This window comes from Delphinapterus leucas, chromosome 5 (assembly GCF_059928025.1).
Source record: "Delphinapterus leucas isolate spDelLeu-1000000601 "Yukka" chromosome 5, BTC_Dleu_Yukka2, whole genome shotgun sequence".
NCBI lineage: Eukaryota > Metazoa > Chordata > Mammalia > Artiodactyla > Monodontidae > Delphinapterus > Delphinapterus leucas.
In genome coordinates this window covers 104919314-104940808 of record NC_143133.1, presented here as the reverse complement: position 1 = coordinate 104940808, position 21495 = coordinate 104919314, and the positions used below count along the sequence as shown (strand labels likewise).

Sequence of the window (21495 nt, the reverse complement as noted above, 5' to 3'; positions counted from 1 at the left end):
GAGTCACTTCAGAAGCGGTGCCCAGGCTCCCCGCTTCCGGCCACCAAGGCGCCGCCACCGGTGGAGAACAGGGAACGGGTGTCGGCGGGCAGCGCCGGGAGGTTCCGGGGGCCTGAGGAGCTTGCTTGATCTTTGAAGATTGAGTGGTTTGGGGCGTTGTAGCATTTATAGCACATTTCAGTATTGGTCACAATTTCCAAAGTGACCTAACAAATCTTCATTTTATGCCAGTTAGAGGATTTCTGTGAAAATGCGTTGGTTTTTACGAAGGGCCGGGCTGCCCTTTTGTGCTTTCGGAGTCGCTTTATTAGGGAAGCACCGTACCGACTTCGTCTTCCTTGCATTGCCTGATTGGGTTAAGCCCTGGTTAGATTCCAAATCGTCTCTTTCTCTTCGTGAATTTAATGTCTTTCTGCTCATCAAATCATTTTCATAAACCTTCAGAGTTCCATCCCCCACCCCCTTCTGTTGGCAGAGAATCACCGTCTAATGAAGTGGATCTAAGATTTTAATATCTTAATTAAGTGGCCGTTATTTTGCCAAGCTGGTGGTGGACGGAGATATAGGTTGTACGATGTTTATTTGAAGATATTTGCCCAGATGTAATCAAATCTGATAACGGTTTCTTTGTGGTTAAACTAACAACCCAGCCACCTGGGCATAAAATGGTGTAGGAAGCCAAATAGGCCCACACTTAAATCTGGTACCAGTGTTCCGTGATACCATATTTCTCCTTTATAGAGTTACTGGCCTGATAGAACTGACTACTGAGTACTATGCAGCCCATATGCATTAATTTTTTGGTTTTTGTCTTTTTACCTAATATCTTTCTACACCTACATCACCTTCTAATACTAAATAGTTTAATGTGCTATTAACTCTTTTCTGATGTTTACCTCTAGTAATGGAGAAACATGGAACAAGTTAGAATAAAACTTTTTGTAAGAGACATACTTCCTATTTTTCATGTATTATTAAGAACTAAGTTTACTGTTATGTTGATCAAAGATAACTTTTGTTCTTTTCCTGATTGTGAATTAATAGCTGTTTGTTTCGATTTTGGTTGCGCTTGCTGGGTAAACAGTAGTTATAAGTCCAAGCATATTTTTGGAATTGGAGAAATGTGGTGTGGTCAGCCACTTCTGAGGGCAGCAAATACCATCTACTTTTAATTCTTCAAAATTGTATTAGTGGGTTTCCCTGGTGGCGCAGTGGTTGAGAGTCCGCCTGCCGATGCAGGGGACGCGGGTTCGTGCCCCGGTCTGGAAGGATCCCGCGTGCCGCGGAGCGGCTGGGCCCGTGAGCCATGGCCACTGAGCCTGCGCGTCCGGAGCCTGTGCTCCGCAACGGGAGAGGCCACAGCGGTGAGAGGCCCGCGTACCGCAAAAAAAAAAAAAAAAAAAAAAAATTGTATTAGTGATCAACAGGGCTGACTTTAGAAAATTTTTTTGTGGGAACTTAGTTCCCCGACCAGGGATCGAACCCGTGCCCGCTGCAGTGGAAGCGCAGAGCCCTAACCACTGAACCACTTAGGATTTCTCTAACTCCTAGTTGGAGAAGTTTCCTTCATTGTCCTCAAGTCAAATTTTGAGCCCCCTTACTTACTAATTTGAGTGTATCTCTAACTTATACTATGAGGAGATTTTCTTTAATCCTAAGTATTACATGAGCCCTTGTTGATTTTTTGGAGAAATTTCTAAATATGAAGTAATATGGCATCCTTTTACATTAGTTACTTGTAAAAGGCCATGATACTCTCCCAAGGTGTTTAGTAATGAAAACTCTTCGTAGTGGTGAAGGAGACTGATGAATAAGTTAGCCTGAAATCAGTGTTAGCGGATGATACACCTCATCCATATTTCTTTTCTTTTTTATATCTTTATTGAAGTATAATTGCTTTACAATGGTGTGTTAGTTTCTGCTTTATAACAAAGTGAATCAGTTATACATATACATATGTTCCCATATCTCTTCCCTCTTGCGTCTCCCTCCCTCCCACCCTCCCTATCCCACCCCTCTAGGTGGTCACAAAGCACCGAGCTGATCTCCCTGTGCTATGCGGCTGCTTCCCACTAGCTATCTATTTTACGTTTGGAAGTGTATATATATCCATGCCACTCTCTCGCTTTGTCACAGCTTACCCTTCCCCCTCCCCATATCCTCAAGTCCATTCTCTAGTAGGTCTGTCTTTATTCCTGTCTTACCCCTAGGTTCTTCATGACATTTTTTTTTCTTAAATTCCATATATATGTGTTAGCATACGGTATTTGTCTTTCTCTTTCTGACTTACTTCACTCTGTGTGACAAGCTCTAGGTCCATCCACCTCATTACAAAATAGCCCAGTTTCGTTTCTTTTTATGGCTGAGTAATATTCCATTGTATATATGAGCCACGTCTTCTTTATCCATTCATCCGATGATGGACACTTAGGTTGTTTCCATCTCCGGGCTGTTGTAAATAGAGCTGCAATGAACATTTTGGTACGTGACTCTTTTTGAGTTATGGTTTTCTCAGGATACATGCCCAGTAGTGGGATTGCTGGGTCATATGGTAGTTCTATTTGTAGTTTTTTAAGAAACCTCCATACTGTTCTCCATAGTGGCTCTACCAATTCACATTCCCACCAGCAGTGCAAGAGTGTTCCCTTTTCTCCACACCCTATCCAGCATTTATTGTTTCTAGATTTTTTTTTCAACTTTACAGGTATATTTTATTTTTATTTATTTATTTTTTTAACATCTTTTTTTTTTTACAGTCCATTGTATAGCAGGTCTGTGTCTTTATTCCTGTCTTACCCCTAGGTTCTTCATGACATTTTTTTTCTTAGATTCCATATATATGTGTTAGCATACGGTATTTGTCTTTCTCTTTCTGACTTACTTCACTCTGTATGACAGACTCTAGGTCTATCCACCTCATTACAAATAGCCCAGTTTCGTTTCTTTTTATGGCTGAGTAATATTCCATTGTATACATGTGTCACGTCTTCTTTATCCATTCATCCGATGATGGACACTTAGGTTGTTTCCATCTCCGGGCTGTTGTAAATAGAGCTGCAATGAACATTTTGGTACATGACTCTTTTTGAATTATGGTTTTCTCAGGGTATATGCCCAGTAGTGGGATTGCTGGGTCATATGGCAGTTTTATGTGTAGTTTTTTAAGGAACCTCCATACTGTTCTCCACAGTGACCGTATCAATTTACATTCCCACCAACAGTGCAAGAGTGTTCCCTTTTCTCCACACCCTCTCCAGCATTTATTGTTTCTAGATTTTTTGATGATGGCCATTCTGACCTGTGTGAGATGATATCTCATTGTAGTTTTGATTTGCATTTCTCTAATGATTAATGATGTTGAGCATTCTTTCATGTGTTTGTTGGCACTCTGTATATCCTCTTTGGAGAAATGTCTATTTAGGTCTTCTGCCCATTTTTGGATTGGGTTGTTTGTTATTTTGTGATTGAGCTGCATGAGATGCTTGTAAATTTTGGAGATTAATCCTTTGTCAGTTGCTTCATTTGAAAATATTTTCTCCCATTCTGAGGGTTATCTTTTGGCCTTGTTTATGGTTTCCTTTGCCGTGCAAAAGCTTTGAAGTTTCATTAGGTCCCATTTGTTTATTTTTGTTATTATTTCCATTTCTCTAGGAGGTGGGTCAAAAAGGATCTTGCTGTGATTTATATCATAGAGTGTTCTGCCTATGTTTTCCTCTAAGAGTTTGATAGTTTCTGGCCTTACATTTAGGTCTTTAATCCATTTTGAGCTTATTTTTGTGTATGATGTTAGGGAGTGATCTAATCTCATACTTTTACATGTACCTGTCCAGTTTTCCCAGCACCACTTGTTGAAGAGGCTGTCCTTTCTCCACTGTACATTCCTGCCTCCTTTATCAAAGATAAGGTGACCATATGTGCGTGGGTTTATCTCTGGGCTTTCTATCCTGTTCCATTGATCTATCTTTCTGTTTTTGTGCCAGTACCATACTGTCTTGATTACTGTAGCTTTTTAGTATAGTCTGAAGTCAGGGAGCCTGATTCCTCCAGCTCCGTTTTTCGTTCTCAAGATTGCTTTGGCTATTCGGGGTCTTTTGTGTTTCCATACAAATTGTGAAATTTTTTGTTCTAGTTCTGTGAAAAATGCCAGTGGGAGTTTGATAGGGATTGCATTGAATCTGTAGATTGCTTTGGGTAGTACAGTCATTTTCACAATGTTGATTCTTGCAATCCAGGAACATGGTATATCTCTCCATCTATTTGTATCATCTTTAATTTCTTTCATCAGTGTCTTATAATTTTCTGCATACAGGTCTTTTGTCTCCTTAGGTAGGTTTATTCCTAGATATTTTATTCTTTTTGTTGCAGTGGTAAATGGGAGTGTTTTCTTGACTTCACTTTCAGATTTTTCATCATTAGTGTATAGGAATGCCAGAGATTTCTGTGCATTAATTTTGTATCCTGCTACTTTAGCAAATTCATTGATTAGCTCTAGTAGTTCTCTGGTAGCATCTTTAGGATTCTCTATATATAGTATCATGTCATCTGCAAACGGTGACAGCATTACTTTTTCTTTTCCGATTTGTATTCCTTTTATTTCCTTTTCTTCTCTGATTGCTGTGGCTAAAACTTCCAAAACTATGTTGAATAAGAGTGGCGAGAGTGGGCAACCTTGTCTTGTTCCTCATCTTAGTGGAAATGCTTTCAGTTTTTCATCATTGAGGACGATGTTGGCTGTGGGTTTGTCATATATGGCCTTTATTATGTTGAGGAAAGTTCCCTCTATGCCTACTTTCTGGAGGGTTTTTATCATAAATGGGTGTTGAATTTTGTCAAAAGCTTTCTCTGCATCTATTGAGATGACCATATGGTTTTTCTCCTTCAACTTGTTAATATGGTGTATCACATTGATTGATTTGTGTATATTGAAGAATCCTTGCATTCCTGGAATAAACCCCACTTGATCATGGTGTATGATCCTTTTAATGTGCTGTTGGATTCTGTTTGCTAGTATTTGTTGAAGATTTTTGCATCTATATTCATCAGTGATGTTGGCCTGTAGCTTTCTTTCTTTGTGACATCCTTGTCTGGTTTTGGTATCAGGGTGATGGTGGCCTTGTAGAATGAGTTTGGGAGTGTTCCTCCTTCTGCTATATTCTGGAAGAGTTTGAGAAGGATAGGTGTTAGCTCTTCTCTAAATGTTTGAAAGAATTCGCCTGTGAAGCCATCTGGTCCTGGGCTTTTGTTTGTTGGAAGACTTTTATTCACAGTTTCAATTTCAGTGCTTGTGATTGGTCTGTTCATATTTTCTATTTCTTCCTGATTCCATCCATATTTCTTGAGTGACTTTAATAAGCTGTTGAGCTGAGTGATAAGAGCTTTCCTAAAACAGTGTGCCCTCAGGACATTAGATTCTCCTCATTGCCTGCCTCTGCGTGGCAGATTCTTGCGGAGTCCAGGGTCTCTCAGGGAGCCGTTTATAATAACAAAATATTAGGAGCCTTTTGTAAAGCTTTGGCTCTATTTTCCACTGATGCAGCCACAAACTAAAGTCCTAAGGGGATTCTCATTGCCCCACAGTGCCCCTAACTTAACCTTCAGATTCTGGGCTGAGAGAAACAGTGTTTTCAATACTGGGGCACAATTAAATCACCTCAAGATTTTAAAAATATGAGGCCAAGGGGCCCCATTTCAGAGATTCTGATTCATTTCTTATGGGATGTGCCTGGGCATCAGTAGTTTTAAAAGCTCCTGAGATGATTCTAATCTCTGTATATGGCAGTTTGAGACCAAGTGGACTAGAGAAATAGCTGAATGGGCCTTCTGAGTGTGGATATCTTGCTTTATTCAGATACTGCAGAAGCCAGTGTGAAGGGAGGCTAATAACGTAATACTGAACTCTAGCTCTCTACCCTAGGTTTAGTGAACGTGTCTTCATAGTGTATGGTTTCATGGAACTGAGATTCCTTTGGTTTATCTCTCCAAGTAAGGCAATATATGGTTATCACAGACTTCCTTATTATCAGTTCACCCTGAAATGTATTTATGGGAGTGCAGAGAGGTGTTGTGGGATTTGAGAGTCTGAATGGCCTCAAATTTTAGATACATGGTCCTGAAATTGAGGGCTGGTCTTTACAACTGCTCTTCTAACCTGGCACTAACCTCTGGGAAGGCAAAGGCAGTTCATGTTCTGAAGAACTCTTTTTGTTTTGTTTTGCTTTGTTTTATTGAATGAAACAGTCTTTAAATTCTATAGTACTTTACAGTTTTCAAGTTTCACACATATGATTTCATATAATCCCATAATAATGCTTTTCTCTCCCCACCCCTATTTTGCCCCTCCCCCATCCTTCTCCCCACTGATAACCACTAGTTTGTTCTCTATATCTGTGAGTTTGCTCCTTTTTGTTTTATTACTAGTTTGTTGTATTTTTTAGATTCCACATATAAGTGATATCATACAGTGTTTGTCTTTCTCTGACTTATTTCACTTAGCCCTCCAAGTCCATCCATGTTGCCACTTTTTTATGACTGAGTCATAAAAATCCATTGTGTGTGTGTGTGTGTGTGTGTGTATGTACATATGTATATAAGTACATATGTATATGTGTATTATACATATACCACATTTTCTTTATCCATTCATCTGTTGATGGACACTTAGGTTGCTACCATATCTTGGCAAATGTAAATAATGCTACTATGAACACTGGGGTGCATGTATCTTTTTGAATTAGTGTTTTTGTTTCTTTGGGATATATACATAAAGGAGTGGAATTGCTGGGTTAGTGGTTCTATTTTTAGTTTTTTGAGAAAGCTCCACATTGTTTTCCACAGTGGCTGCACCAATTTACATTCCCACCGAAGTGTACGAGGGTTCCCTTTTCTCCACATTGTCACCAGTTTGTTATTTGTGGTCTTTTTGATGATGGCCATTCTGACAGGTGTGAGGTGATATCTCACTGTGTTTTTTTTATTTGTTTGTTTCATTTTGTTTGTTTGTTTTTGGGTTTTTTTTTGTTTTTTGGCTGCGTTGGGTCTCTGTTGTTGCATGTGGGCTTTCTCTAGTTGCAGCAAGCGGGGGCTACTCTTCATTGCGGTGCGCGGGCTTCTCATTGTGGTGGCTTCTCTTGTTGCAGAGCACGGGCTCTAGCCGTGCGGGCTTCATTAGTTGCAGCTCGAGGGCTCAGTAGTTGTGGAGTGCGGGCTCAGTAGTTGTGGCTCATGGGCTGTAGAGCGCAGGCTCAGTAGTTGTGGCGCACGGGCTTAGTTGCTCTGCAGCATGTGGGATCTTCCCGGACCAGGGCTTGAACCCGTGTCTCCTGCATTGGCAGGCAGATTCTTAACCACTGGGTCACCAGAGAAGTCCTCATTGCGGTTTTGATTTGCATGAGAGGAAGGTGTTTTAGATAGAACAACATTTTTAAAAAGGCACAGAAATGGGAAAGAGCATGCTGCAAGTGGAGAATTACAAGTAGTTTCTGTATTACAGCTTAAATTGCTTAGTTCTTCATGTTGTTATGGTAAATTTGAGGTGGGGAGTGGTACCTGTGAGAGGTAGGTTGGGGTCAGGTGACAGAAGGCCTTGTATGTCATTCTAGGGTGATTGGATACTTCTGGATGGTTGAGAGCCATTGAAGAGTTTTAAGCAAGGGAGAGGCATGGGTAGGCATTGCAAAGGAGAGGTTTGCTTTTTGGCAGCGTGGAATGTGGCTGGAGGGTGGGACAAAGTATGGTTAGCAGACTGCAGGTATGTAGTAGGGAACAGATAATGAAGGCCTCTACTAAGGTAGAGGTAGTAGGGATGGAGCAGACAGGATCGATTTGAGAAACAGTTAAGCCCTGAAATTGGCAGAACTTGGTGATTGGTTGGATATGGAGTAAGAGAGATGAAGGAACCTAGGGTGACTGCCAGGCCTCTGGCCCGGGTAACAAGGTGGAATCTAACTGAACTCAAGAGCCAGAACAGCAGGTTTGGGGAGTAGATGTGGGAGAGGAGAGGTCAGTTTAGACCTCCTGAGTTTGACGTTTATTCAGCAGACAGGTAGGTACGTGAGATTGGAGCTCAGGCGCCCACTTAATCCAATGATGTAAAGATTTGAGTTCTCAGCATAGGTGTTTGTTAAAACCATGAAAGCAGGTGAGATCAAAGAAAAGGTGTGAGGGGAGAGGGGATCAGTAGAGAAAGAACCCTGGGGAACTGCAGTATTTAAAATTGTGGACAGAGGGAAAAGAGAAAAAGATAAACTTTGAGGCTACTTATTTTACCTGTGCAACTCATCAAGGAACACTGGATAATTTGCTGTGAAAAGGGGTTAATGGGTTTCTAGACCATGTACTCTGGAATGCATTCAGAATGGCACTTCCAAATTCCTTTCCTTGTCTAGTGTAGGCTCTCGTTTCTGATGGAGTTTATAGTTGAATAGGTTTATTATTGTTGGTTTATTTATGTCTGCTTTTTATGTGGTATAAAGTATTTTAAAGTTCTTACTAAACAATTTATGTTCCTCTATAATCCCATGCAATTTTTAAGAAAGATGCAGATTACTTCAGAAACATTAGTGGAATCCTCCATGAGAGTACTAGAGATTATGGTTCTCGTTCTCTTTTGTTATTTTCTGTGAATATTTGCTTTGAGGAAATTTGGCGTTTTGAAAATTCAGACTTTAGCTTTAGGTATATACCCTATATAAAATATATGGTAAAATTTATTATTAAAATACATTTCAGTTACATCTTTTTAAAAATATTTATTTAATTTTATTGTTTATTTTCTTTATTTTTTTGGCTGCGTTGGGTCTTTGTTGTGGCATGCGAGATCTTTTTCATTGCAGTGCATGGGCTCTTCATTGTGGCCTGCAGGTTTTCTCTCTCTAGTTGTGGCACGCAGGCTCCAGAGCACGTGGGCTCTGTAGTTTGCGGCATGCAGTCTCTCTCGTTGAGGCACGCGAGCTCAGTAGTTGTGGTGCGTGGGCTTAGTTGCCCCGCGGCATGTGGGATCTTAGTTCCCTGACCAGGGATTGAACCTGCATCCCTGGCATTGGGAGGCAGATTCTTTACCACTGGACCACCGGGTAAGTCCCTCAGTTACATCTTAATTATCTTAATTTCAAGTTAGCTAAAGGGTAGTGACAGGATAATAATAACCTGAAGTAGGCTTTCATTTTCTACTTGGACATGGTTTTCCTTCCTCCAGCCTTCCCTCCACAATGCCACCTAACTCTTATCTTGTCACTCCCTGCTTTAGAAATTGCTCAGTAGCTCCTCGTGGCCTGAAGTAAAGTCTGCTCTCTTTGGCTGGACAGTCAGCCTTCCATAATCTGGCCCCAGACAACCTTTCTTGTCTCATCTGCCACTCCATATACATACTCCACTTGTATAATAATCATCCCTGAGTGTTTGTCTTTCTGGAGCATTCCATGTACTTCTGTAACACTGTGCCTGTGTGTGATCTGTCCAGGACACCCTTCTCACCATTTCTCAACTTGCCAAAATCTTGTTCATCTCTAGCCTTCCTAGCTAACCCTCCTCCCTTTCCAGGGTGGAATTAATTTATTCTTTCCTGGGTAGCAATTTGTACATGTACCTGTTCATTAACTATAAGTAGTTGTGTCTATTTATTTTCCTTGAGAGATTCTTTTGAAGGTAAATACAGTGACTTATTGGATCATTTGATAAACACTGAATTTCTACAAAATGCCAGGCACTGTCTCAGTCACAGTTCTTATTATTATACTGGCAGCACCTACCACAAGGCTTGGCATAAAGTAGTAGAGTTGTTAAAATCCATCTTGAGGCCTCACCCTGAGAGTTATTAAACCTCTTGGTCTCAGATGAGACCATGCATTATTTCTGATAATGTTTTGAACCAAGTTGTCTTAAAAAGCATTGTTTTGTTTTGTTTTTTAATTGCACTGTTTACTTTTTAACTTTTGTGCTTTAGTCGAAGAAAAAAGGACTAAGTGCAGAGGAAAAGAGAGCCCGCATGATGGAAATATTTTTTGAGACGGTAAGTCATTTTCCTTAAGATTTTTAGTATTTTGTGTAATTTTCTCCTTAAGTTTATGTCATCCAGTGTTAACTGTACCTTTTTTTATTAGAAATCAATAGTGACCAATTTCCTAAAGAATGAATAAAATTCTACAAACACTTGTGGTTCCTGTGAGCTGTGGAGCATGAAAGAATCCTATCCCAGGGTTTGTAGAGTCTCTTCTATCCAGACTGCCCTATGCTCTGGCACCATAATTAACTTTCTGAAGCATATATTTGATTGTGTCCCCTTTTACCTGAAAATAATAATGATAATAGCTCACATCTACTGAGTGCTTCCTAGGTGCCATTCACTATTCTAAGCACTTGGTGTAGTTATCTGATCTTATCCTTTTTAACCCTCTGAGATCCTCATTCTACGGATCTGGACATCTGAGACACAGCCTAAGATACCAGCCCTGGATCTCAAAACAAGAAGTGATAGTAGTAGGATAAAAGCCCAGGGGGATCATCTGATTATAGAGATAGTGCTAAATACAGCCTCTTTACATTTATAAGCCTGCATATGGTATAACACACATGTGATGGTACATAGCCTCCTTAATTTATTCCAGTTATTCGTGCCTGCCACTAACAGGAAATATGTTTGAAGTTTCTGCTCCTAAGTGGCAGAACCAGGATTCAAACCCAGTCACCTGGCTCTAGAGCCTGTGTTCTGTACAATGGCTTTTCTTGCTTCCAGGTTAAAATCCAAACTTTTGACCTACAAAAATATTAATTTCTTACGTCTTACCTCTTGACAGAACCTTCAAAGTCTGGTTTGGCCCCAACCTACTGGCTATTTTCATTATTTACAAATATCAATATGAAGAAGGTGGGGGAAACGGCAAAATAGAATGTAAAATTAATAAGTAATGATAATACTTGACATTTTCATTTTGAAAATGCAGATTCTCAGTGAAACAAGTGAAGTGTTGTGGGCACTTTTTTTTTAAACTGTTTGCCCTTTAAGCGAAATCTTACTAGTCTTACATACAATGACTTAATAAAAGTCATTGGCAATTCAGAACAGAGTATCATATTAATAATGATGATATGATTAGGACAATAAATTGATTATGTTTGTAGGTAAAGATTATGACTACTTATTCTGCTGAGTTGAAATATTTTTCCTATGGTCTTAGAGCAAGAAAAGTAGATTTAATTCCTAGCAGGCAGTGGAAAGCTGGGGAGAGTGGTGAGGGGAGTTAATTTGTTCTTTATGATATTGTTGGCTGTTTTTGATTAAAATTTTTTCAACACTGCTCTCAATGACATTAAGACACTAATGACTAAGGTACCGTGACTATAATGAGTATTAGAAGTTAAAGAAGTTCAGTAGTCAATGAGTTTTTAGGTAAAGATAGGAATTAATTGTATTAATTGATTGATTTCAGTTCATATATTCCTATACATATCAATTCATATGAATACATACATAGATTTATTTGAAGTTACTAATTCTTTGCCTGTTGCACTTAGGAAGGACATGGCCACAGTACAGCTCAAAGGTAGAGAACTTGTACCTGAAGTCTGTTTTACCTGATAGCTTTGTGACGTTAAGCAAGTTACTTGACCTAAGTCTCAGTTTCTTCATCTATTACAAAGGCTAATAATAATTGTACCTAGTTCACAAAGTTGGTATGAGGATTGAATGAAATAATCTGTGTAAAACATTATAATGCTCAGGTCATAAGTGCTTAATTAAAAGTTATCTAACTTTATAACTGTGTGTCTTCCATGGTATCTTTACACATAGTTTTTTATTTTTGAGAGCTAGAACCATTGTGTTCATCTCTCCTTTATTATCTCTGTTTAATGTAGGGGAGAATCAATATTTACTTGAGACCATTTTCTCTGTCCATTTAAATGACCACTCTTTAGTTCTGAGTCTAGTTCTTTGCAAGCCCATTTATTTACATAGCAACCCCACTGGGGCAGCCAGTATGTCTGGGGCTTTTCCTTGATAACTACATCTAGGCAGATGTCTCAATGAGTTCATGTTCTTTTTCCTAAGGTATTTGCGAATAGGTTTGATTAATTGGGTTTTTTTTAACGCATTAGAGGCCTGAAGTTAGTAATTTACTACATGTTCTCTGAGACCCTACAGAATTCTCTTTTAACAGTTTATTCCCAGATGTGCAAAAATTTATTTCACATTCTAGGACCAATGACTTAGTATTTTCCTTAATTTACTAAATCTTAAGTGTACTGAGATGAAGTTACTTTTTTCAACATTTTATTATTAAAGATGAAAGAACTTCACTGTGAATACCTATATGCCCAGCTTAGATTCTGCCGTTAACATTTGATACTCTACTTGCTTTATCATATATATATATATATATATATATATATATATATATTCATCTCTCCATTCCTTTATCCATCGATCAGTTCATCTTTTTTGCAGTTGTATATCTGGGCTACTGGTCTTTTGTCTGGTATGTTTTGTGAATAATGTCTAGTCAGTCTTTTCAGTTTCTTAACAGTGCACTTGGATGAGCAGAAGTTTTAAATTTTTATGATGTCTAATTTCCATCCTATTGAAGTTACCTTTTCAAGTTTATGTTGGAAGAAATAGATCCCAGATTTCCATAACACTAATCACAATAATTCTGTTCTAATTACTGAATACTTCAGTCTTTTCAAATATTTCACTTTTATTATCCAAGTTCTTTTTACCAGTTCAACCACAGCTTATTACAAGAAGAAATGAGTATTCTGCATAGATTTTTTTTTCCAGCCATAAGATTAAATATTCTCTGTGTATATCTTCCCATAATGTTTTGCTTTGCATGTGGTGGACATGCAGCATGTATGGGTGAATGATTGATAGCCATAAATTGTATGTTTTTCTTACTTAGGTGTGGCTCTTCCATGAAACCTTAAATGTAAATAAATCTTGACAGCTGTCTGTTTTGCTTTTAGTTAGAACTGCTAATCTGTGATGTATGGTATATGCTAAGCAAAGCACTATTTGTGTTTTCTTCAAATCAAAGTGTCAGAGAAGCTGATTATCTCATGTTAACAAATGATTCATCATAACTAGATTTTATACTTCATTAGGAAGATGTTCTTTGCATTCTGCCCTCCAGTTACTTTAAAGAATTGTATGTTCATGCAAAATCTGTCCATTTTAGGTTCTGTTGAAGGTATTGAACAAGATAATTACAGTTTCTTCTAGCTCTAAAATTCTCGATTCTATTGCACTATTCACTTCCAGTCATAGTTTTTTAGTACAATGTTTTATAAACATAATTATGGTAAATGTAAATATATAGTAGAAAATAAATGCATGTTTTTCATCTTTCAACTCTTTTGAACAGAAAGATGTATTTCAGTTAAAAGACATGGAGAAGATTGCTCCCAAAGAAAAAGGCATTAGTAAGTATCAAAAAATGTGCCAGAATGTTTTGGTAAATACCCATCATATTTCCTGCAACAGTCTTTCACTTCATGGAAACATAAATTTCTAGAGATGAAGAATGTTTATAAAAGTCCCAATATAATGTTTCTGGGCCATGACCATGATTCTTGTGTTTGAAGTATCTGCTCTAGGGAAACTACAGTGGAATATGCATGCATGCCTGTGTGCGCACACACATACGTATACATACACACAATTATACACATTTATTTATTTATGGGTATAATTTACTTCAGAAGAAGTAAAAACTTCTTCATGTATGTTCTGGTATTTGTTAAATGTGATTTACATAGTGTATTAGTTTTCTACGGCTGCTGTAACAAATTACCATAAACTTAATTTCTACTTAACACAGTAGAAATTTATTTTCTCATAGTCTGGAGGCCAGAAGTCTAAAATCAAGGTGTTGGCAGGGTTGGTTCCTTCTGGAAGCTCTGAGGGAGAATCCATGTTATGCATCTCCTAGCTTCTCGTGGCTGCCCACAGTGCTTGGCTTATAGACACATCATTCTAATCTCTGCCTCTGCCTTCACATGGCCTTCCCCATTTTTTTTTTTCTACTCTTCTGTGTCTTATAAGGACACGTGTCATTGGATTTGGGACCCACCCTAAATCCAGGATGATTTTATCATGAGGTCCTTAATTACCTCTCTATAGAACCTTTTCCAAAATAAGGTCACATTCACAGGTTCTGGAGGTTATCTTTTGAGGGGTCACTACATATGATATATATATTTTTAAACCTTACTTTCTGATTATATAAGCTATACATGTTATTTTAACAGATTTGGAAATTATAAAGAATATAATAAAAATAAAAGTTGTTCATAATCCCTCTATTCTGAGATCACCATTGTTAACATTTTGGTGTATTTTGATATCTTATTCTTAGGTTCTGTTTATCTGTGTTTGTATGTATCTGTCCATTTCTCTGAGAGGGAACCATGCTGCATATATAGTTTTGTGTTCGTGTATTTTTCCATATACCATCATATCATCTACACTTTCCTATGTCATTTGCTTTAAAAAAAATGATTTACAACATCTGCATCTCCTAATGTTTCACCCTGTGGCCACCCACTGTGCCATAATTTGCTTAGCCCATTAGCTATTGTTGACCATCTAGGTTGGTACCAAATTTTGCTGCTAAAATTAATGTGTAATTAACATGCCATCCATAAATTTTTTCTAAGACTTATTTTTTAGAGTATTTTTAGGTTCACAGCAAAATTGAGAGGAAGGCACAGTATTTCCCCTATACTTCCTGCCCCCACACATGCATAACTTCCCCTATTATCAAAATCATTTACCATCGTACATTTGTTACAGTTGACAAACCTGCATGGGCACATCATAATCACACTAAGTCCATAATTTACACTAGTATTCACTCTTAGTGTTGTACATTCTATGGGTTTGGACAAAAATGTGTAATGACACGGATCCATCATTACGGTGTCATTATGGTATCACACACCATATTTTCACTGCCCCAAGAATCCTCTGCGCTTCTCCACCTATTCACCCCTTCCTCTCCCCCTGCTGTAAACTTTTTTCCAAATCTCATATTACTTCATTAAGAAATGTCCCCAGAAATAGAATAGAAAAAGAGACTTGTCTAGTTTTAGGCTTTTTATGTGTGTTCTCAAATCGCCTTCAGGAAAGGCTATTATACCCAAATTCGTTTCTCAGAACTATTTTCATTTTTAGAATTCTTTGACATTTCATTTCAGTTTGTACTTCTTTATACATGAGGTTGAATGTTTTGCATTTGGTATAGACTTTATTTTTTTATTTATTAAATCTTTAAATATTTAATAGATTTTATTAAATTGGGGGATCTGCTCTAGGAAAAATTAAAATGGACTTTAAAATATGGATAATTTCTTGGTATAGTTTTATTTGATAGAAAGTAAGAATGGTTTATAATTTCAGACATTTGTGAAATATGACTTTGTATTTTTACATGCTATTTTAAAAACTCTTTTCTGATTTTTAATCTTACGCCTAACCATAACATCCAATATATTTATTTATTTATTGTTTAATTTTATATAGTAGTTTTGTTTTAGTTTCCTTAGCAAGAAAGGTAATACATGTTCATTGTTGGAAAAAAATATGAAAAATAAGCAAGAGGAAGGAAATAAAAATTGCCTCTTAACCTTAATTCAAGATAACTACTGTCACATAAGTGCATACTGTCTTTTAACTTACTTTTCTATATAATACATTTTGGATGTATATATACCCAGGCCATTAAATATTTATAATGTAAATTTAATGAATGCATTGTATATCATTACAAAAAAAGTACTTTTGAGTCCCGTTATTGTACTGATTTCCAGGGTTTTGCTATTGAAAACAGTGCTTTGACAAGCATCCTTATACATATCCATCATTATTTTCTTTAGCTGAATTTATAAAAGTGAAATTTTTGCATAAGAGATATGCATAAACCTAAGGTTTTAGGTACATATTGCTACATTTTTCCACCCATGTTGAGAGTACCCATTTCCCTGAATCCTTTATTACAATTTTTAGTGTTTTAAATTTGGTAGTCGAGAGATCGTATCTCATGCTTTATTTTGCATTTCTTCAATTATTAGTGGGTTTGAACATTTTTCTTGTTTATTGACGATATTATTACAAATATCGTACATTTTAAAAAATATTTATTTATTTTTTTGGCTGTGTCGGGTCTTAGTTGCAGCATGTGGGCTCTTCGTTGTGGTGCCTGGGCTTCTCTCTAGTGTGGCGTGCAGGTTCTCTCTCTAGTTGTGGCGCGTAGGCTTCAGGGCGCATGGGCTCTAGTTTGCGGCACGCAGGCTCTCTAGTTGAGGCACGCGAACTCAGTAGTTGTGGCACGGGCTTAGTTGCCCCCGGCATGTGGGATCTTAGTTCCCCAACCAGGGATTGAACCCACGTCCCCCCTGCATTGGAAGGCGGATTCTTTACCACTGGACCACCAGGGAAGTCCCTGACCATACATATTTTATAGATGCCCATTGATCTATTTTATTTTTCTGTTGGAGTATTTGTCTTCTTTTGTTATTATTTTTAAAAGCTCCTTATTTATTAACTTATTGACTCAATCTATAATATTTATTGCAAGTGTTTCCCCAGTTATTGACCTTTTAATTTGATTTATGATGTGTCTTAATATGAAGTCTTTAAAAAATTATCTTTCCTAGCTGCTATGTCAGTAAAAGAAGTCCTTCAAAGCTTGGTTGATGACGGTATGGTTGACTGTGAGAGAATTGGAACATCTAATTATTATTGGGCTTTTCCAAGTAAAGCTCTTCACGCCAGGAAACGTAAGCTGGAAGTTCTGGAATCTCAGGTACACCACCACAATCTTTTTTTTTAAAATATTTATTTATTTATTTGGCTGCATCAGGTCTTAGTTGCAGCATGAGGAATCTTTAGTTACGGCATGTGGGATCTAGTTCCCTGACCAGGGATTGAACCCAGGCCACCTGCATTGGGAGCGTGGAGTCTTAACCGCTGGACCACCAGGGAAGTCCCACCACCACCACAATTTAAAATAATAGATTTGCTTTGTAAGAAAGAAATTTGTTTTACTTAATCCTCTTTTCATTTAGTGGCTTCCGTTAAATTTTTAACATGCATTGTGGTACCATGACAATAACCCCATAAACAAGATGGCTACTAAGTGACTAATGGGCAGGATACACTGGACAAAGGGATGACTCACATCCCATGTGGTATGAAGCAGGAAGGTGCAACGTTTCATCATGCTGCTCAGAATGGCATGCAATTTAAAACTTATGAATTGTTTATTTCTGGAATTTTCCATCTAATATTCTCAGACTGTGATTGACCACAGGTAACTGAAACCATGGAATATGAAACCACAGATATGAGGGGACTACTATATAGGCAAAGAATGAAACTTTAGGGAAAGGGGCTGTGGACTTGTTTTGGGGTGAAGGGAGAAAGAATCCCGATTTTTCTGGAAGATAACAAGAACAGGAAAAGTTAAACAACAATAGTAAAGTAAATTAATTTCTCTCTGTTTAGAGGTTATGTGAGATTGTGTTTCTTCACAGGAAAATCCTCCTGAAACACCACTTTTTAAAATGATGCTCCTGGGTTTAAGAAGGTTCAACTTTATGGGGAGCCTTCTTTCAGTCAGTGTTCTTAATTACAAGCAACACAAACTAACTCTGGCTGACATTAGCAGAAAAGAAATTTATTGAAAGATATAAGATAGACTTCCAGAATCATGGGGAAGGGTGGACACACAGTTCTAAAAGTAGGCAGGAACTGAGGGAGGATACACAGCCAGACCACAGCCAGAACACACCATGAAGCCTTTCTGGTGAGGATACTGGTGCCTCAAACACTGCATCGAACTCTATTGACATTGCTGACCTCAGAAGATAACTCCACTGGCACTCCTGGCTGAAGAACCAGATGTTGCTGCCACCAAAATAAAACAAACAAACAAAAAACCACCAAGAAACTTCTGTACCAGCTCACAGTTCTGGAGTTACATGAGACTGGCCAAGCCTCGACCATGTGCCCACACTCTAGTTATCAGGGGAACTGGGGAAGTAAATAATTGGGGTTTCTAGTTTCTATGGTGGGAGGTAGCTGCCTCCTTTTGGTGCCTGCAATTCGCCAAAGTAGGAAGGGGGTTTGGATCCTCCCATGATAGATACATACCCACAAAATAAATCAAGTGAAAAAGAACACAGGATTTGAAGTCAAAATAACAACAGATTTATTGGATACTTACTTTCCTCGGTGTGCCAGATACTGTTCTAGGCATTTGGAATCCATTAGCGAACAAAGAATGGAAGCAGGAAACCAGGTAGTTAAGTTCTTGGAATCATCCAGCTATGATGGTTTGAACCAAGTAATGGTGGTTTGAACCAAGGTCATAGCAGCCCACCTACACCCCCTCAGCCCTAGGCAACCACTAATTTACTTTCTGTGTCTGTAGATTTCCTTGTTCTGGATATTTCATATGAATGGAATCACATATATGTGTCTTTCTTGACTTGCTTCTTTCATTTAGCATAATGTTTTCATGGTTAATACATGCTGTAATATGTATCCGTATTTCATTCCTTTTTACGGCCAAATAATATTCCATTATTTGGATATACCACATTTTGTTTGTCTCCTCATCAGTTGATGGCCACTTATGTTATTTCCACCTTTTGACTGTTATGAATAATGCTGCTATAAAATTTCATGTACAAGTTTTTATGTGGACATATGTTTTTATTTCTCTTGGGAATTTCTGGGTCATGATAACATTATATTTCATTGATTGAAGAACTTCCAGACTGTTTTCTAAAGTAGCTGCACCATTTTGCATTCCCACCAGTAGCGTATGAGGCTTCCAGTTTCATCACATCCTCACCAAAACTTGTTGTTACCTGACTTTTTGATTCCAGCCATCCTAGTGGGTTTGAAGTGGTATCTCATTATGGTTATGACTTTCATTTCCCCTATGACTAATCATGAGCATCTTTTCATATGTTTACTGGCCATTTGTATATCTTCCTTAGAGAAATGCCCATTCAGGTCCTTTGCCCATGTCTCATCTCTTAAACACGATGCTGCATTTTTAAAATTATTATTAGAGTATCGTTGATTTATAATGTTGTGTTAGTTTCAGGTGTACAGCCAAGTGAATCAGTTATATGTGTGTTTGTGTGTGTGTAATCTTTTTCAGATTCTTTTCCATTACAGTTTATTATAAGATATTGAATATAGTTCCCTGTGCTATACAGTAGGAGCTTGTTGCATATCTGTGATGATGCATTTTGTTTCCTTGCTAGGAAGCAACATGCATATTCATCACTCAGGATTTTTTTTTAAACTTAGTTATGCAATTAAAAACTTTATACAGGGTAATTTATTTTTAGGCCTTGTTACATTTTCCGGTCTTCATGACTTTTTGTTCTTGCTTTTATCCCCCTTGAGACTTCCCTCGTCTTTCCTTTCTACCTAGCCAGTTCTAAACATCTCCCCTCAGAAACCTTCTCAAGCTCCCATAGCTTACTGTGTTCTTGCCCTTCTATAAACTCCTGCAATATTTTTGGTTTTACCATAAATAAAATGTATGACTTTGGCAAATACTGCTGGTTGCCTGTCTAATAAACATTGCCCCCTTCTTCATTACTAACAAAACATTTACTATGCTGAGGGAGCAGTGTGTCTTGCTAAAAAATGTTTATCTTCCCAGATTCCCTTGCATCTAAGAATGGCAGTGGGAAACACTTTTGATGAATGAGATGTAAGTGGAAGACTAGCTTGAGGTTTCTGAGAAAATGTTCAGTTTCCTGATAAAGGCAAAACCCCTTCTTCTTATCTGTGATATGGACATGAGATCATATTGTGACCCTAAGGTAATAAGTGTTAGGATGAAGACATTCCCTAAGAATGGCTGGGCCTGGATTAAAAAGTTTGGGTCTCTGGTGGCATTTTGACACACTGCACTAGCCTTAGACTGCCTTACCTCTGGACTTCAAATTGCATAAGAAAATTAAGCCCCTGTTTAATGTAGTTTTAGTCAAATACTCTCTTTGTATTCTAAGAGTATATATCCAAAATGGCTAAATTTGCTTTGAAAACTTTTTTATATAAATGTGACTTAGATCTTGTATTAGTTATCTACTGCTGGAACAGAACTGCATACCCCTAAACTTCATGGCTTAAAGAAACAAACATTCGTATCTCACAGTTTCTGTGGATCAGGTTTAGTTAGGCTCAAAGTCTCACATGAGGCTGTAGTTTAGTTAGGCTCAGAGTCTCACATGAGGCTGTAGTCAAACTGTTGGCCAGGGCTGCATTCTCATCAGAAGGCTCATCTGGGAGAAGATTTACTTCTGAACTCAATCTTAATGGTTATTGAATTTAGTTCCCTACAGGCTATGGGGCTGAGGTCTTCAGTTCCTGGAAGGCTATTGGACTGATGGCCTTAATTCCTTGATAGCTTTTAGCCAGCTGCCTCCCTTGTTCCTTATATCATGGGCTTCTCCATAGGACAGCTCACAATGTGGCAGCTGCCTTTCCTCAGAGGAAATGTGTGTGGAGAGTCCAAGACAGAAGCCACAGGGTTTTTTGTATCTTAATCTTGGAAATGACATCCCATCACCTCTGCCTCATTCCATTCCCTAGCAACAAATCATTAAATTTCATATTCAAGGAAAGATTATACATGGGCATAAATACCAAGAGGCAAGGATCATTAGGACCATCTTAGAGGATACATTCTTTTTATTTCCCAAATGAATAAATCTTATCTTTTTGATTATTTTTTTAAAAAAGCTTTATTGAGGATTAATTGACATACCCAAATTGCTCATATTTAAAGTTTATATACTGATAAGTTCTTTTTGTTTTTTTTTTTTGTTTTTTTGCGGTATACGGGCCTCTCACTGCTGTGGCCTCTCCCGTTGCAGAGCACAGGCTCCAGATGCGTAGGCTCAGCAGCCATGGCTCATGGGCCCAGCCGCTCTGCGGCGTGTGGGATCTTCCTGGACCGGGGCACAAACCCATGTCCACTGCATTGACAGGCAGACTCAACCACTGCGCCATCAGGGAAGCCCTATACTGATAAGTTTTGACATATATATACTTCCATGGAACCATCACCACCATCCAGATAAGGAGCATACCCATCACCCCTAAAATTTTCTTCATTCCCCTTTTTAATCTTTGTCTCCTGCCCACCACCCTCCTCCACCCCCCAACACACACACACACACACACACACACACACACACACACACACACACACTGCTTCCCTTGCCCCCATCCCCAGGCAACCACTGATTTGCCTTCTGCCATTATACATTAGTTTATATTTCCTAGAATTTTATATTAAGAGAATCATGCACTATATACTCTATTTCCTGGCTTCTTATACTTAGCATAACTAAGATGTATCCATGTTGCTGTATATTATTACTCATGCATTTTTATTGCTGAATGGTATTTCATTGTATAGATATACAACAGTTGTTTACCTGTTGATGGACATTTGGGGGTTTTGTTTG

The 21495-nt window shown here is 38.1% G+C and overlaps 1 protein-coding gene across 3 annotated transcripts in view; it reads left to right on the top strand.

Moving 5' to 3' along the window:
• MND1 (meiotic nuclear divisions 1) overlaps positions 1–21495 on the top strand; it is a 105303-nt gene that overhangs the window by 13322 nt on the left and 70486 nt on the right. For all 3 annotated transcript variants that reach the window (XM_022599647.2, XM_089912311.1, XM_089912310.1), the window contains exons 2-4: positions 9941–10006; positions 13356–13413; positions 16648–16796. In XM_022599647.2, coding sequence (XP_022455355.2) covers positions 9941–10006; positions 13356–13413; positions 16648–16796 — 273 coding nt within the window. The remainder of the gene's footprint in view (positions 1–9940; positions 10007–13355; positions 13414–16647; positions 16797–21495) is intronic.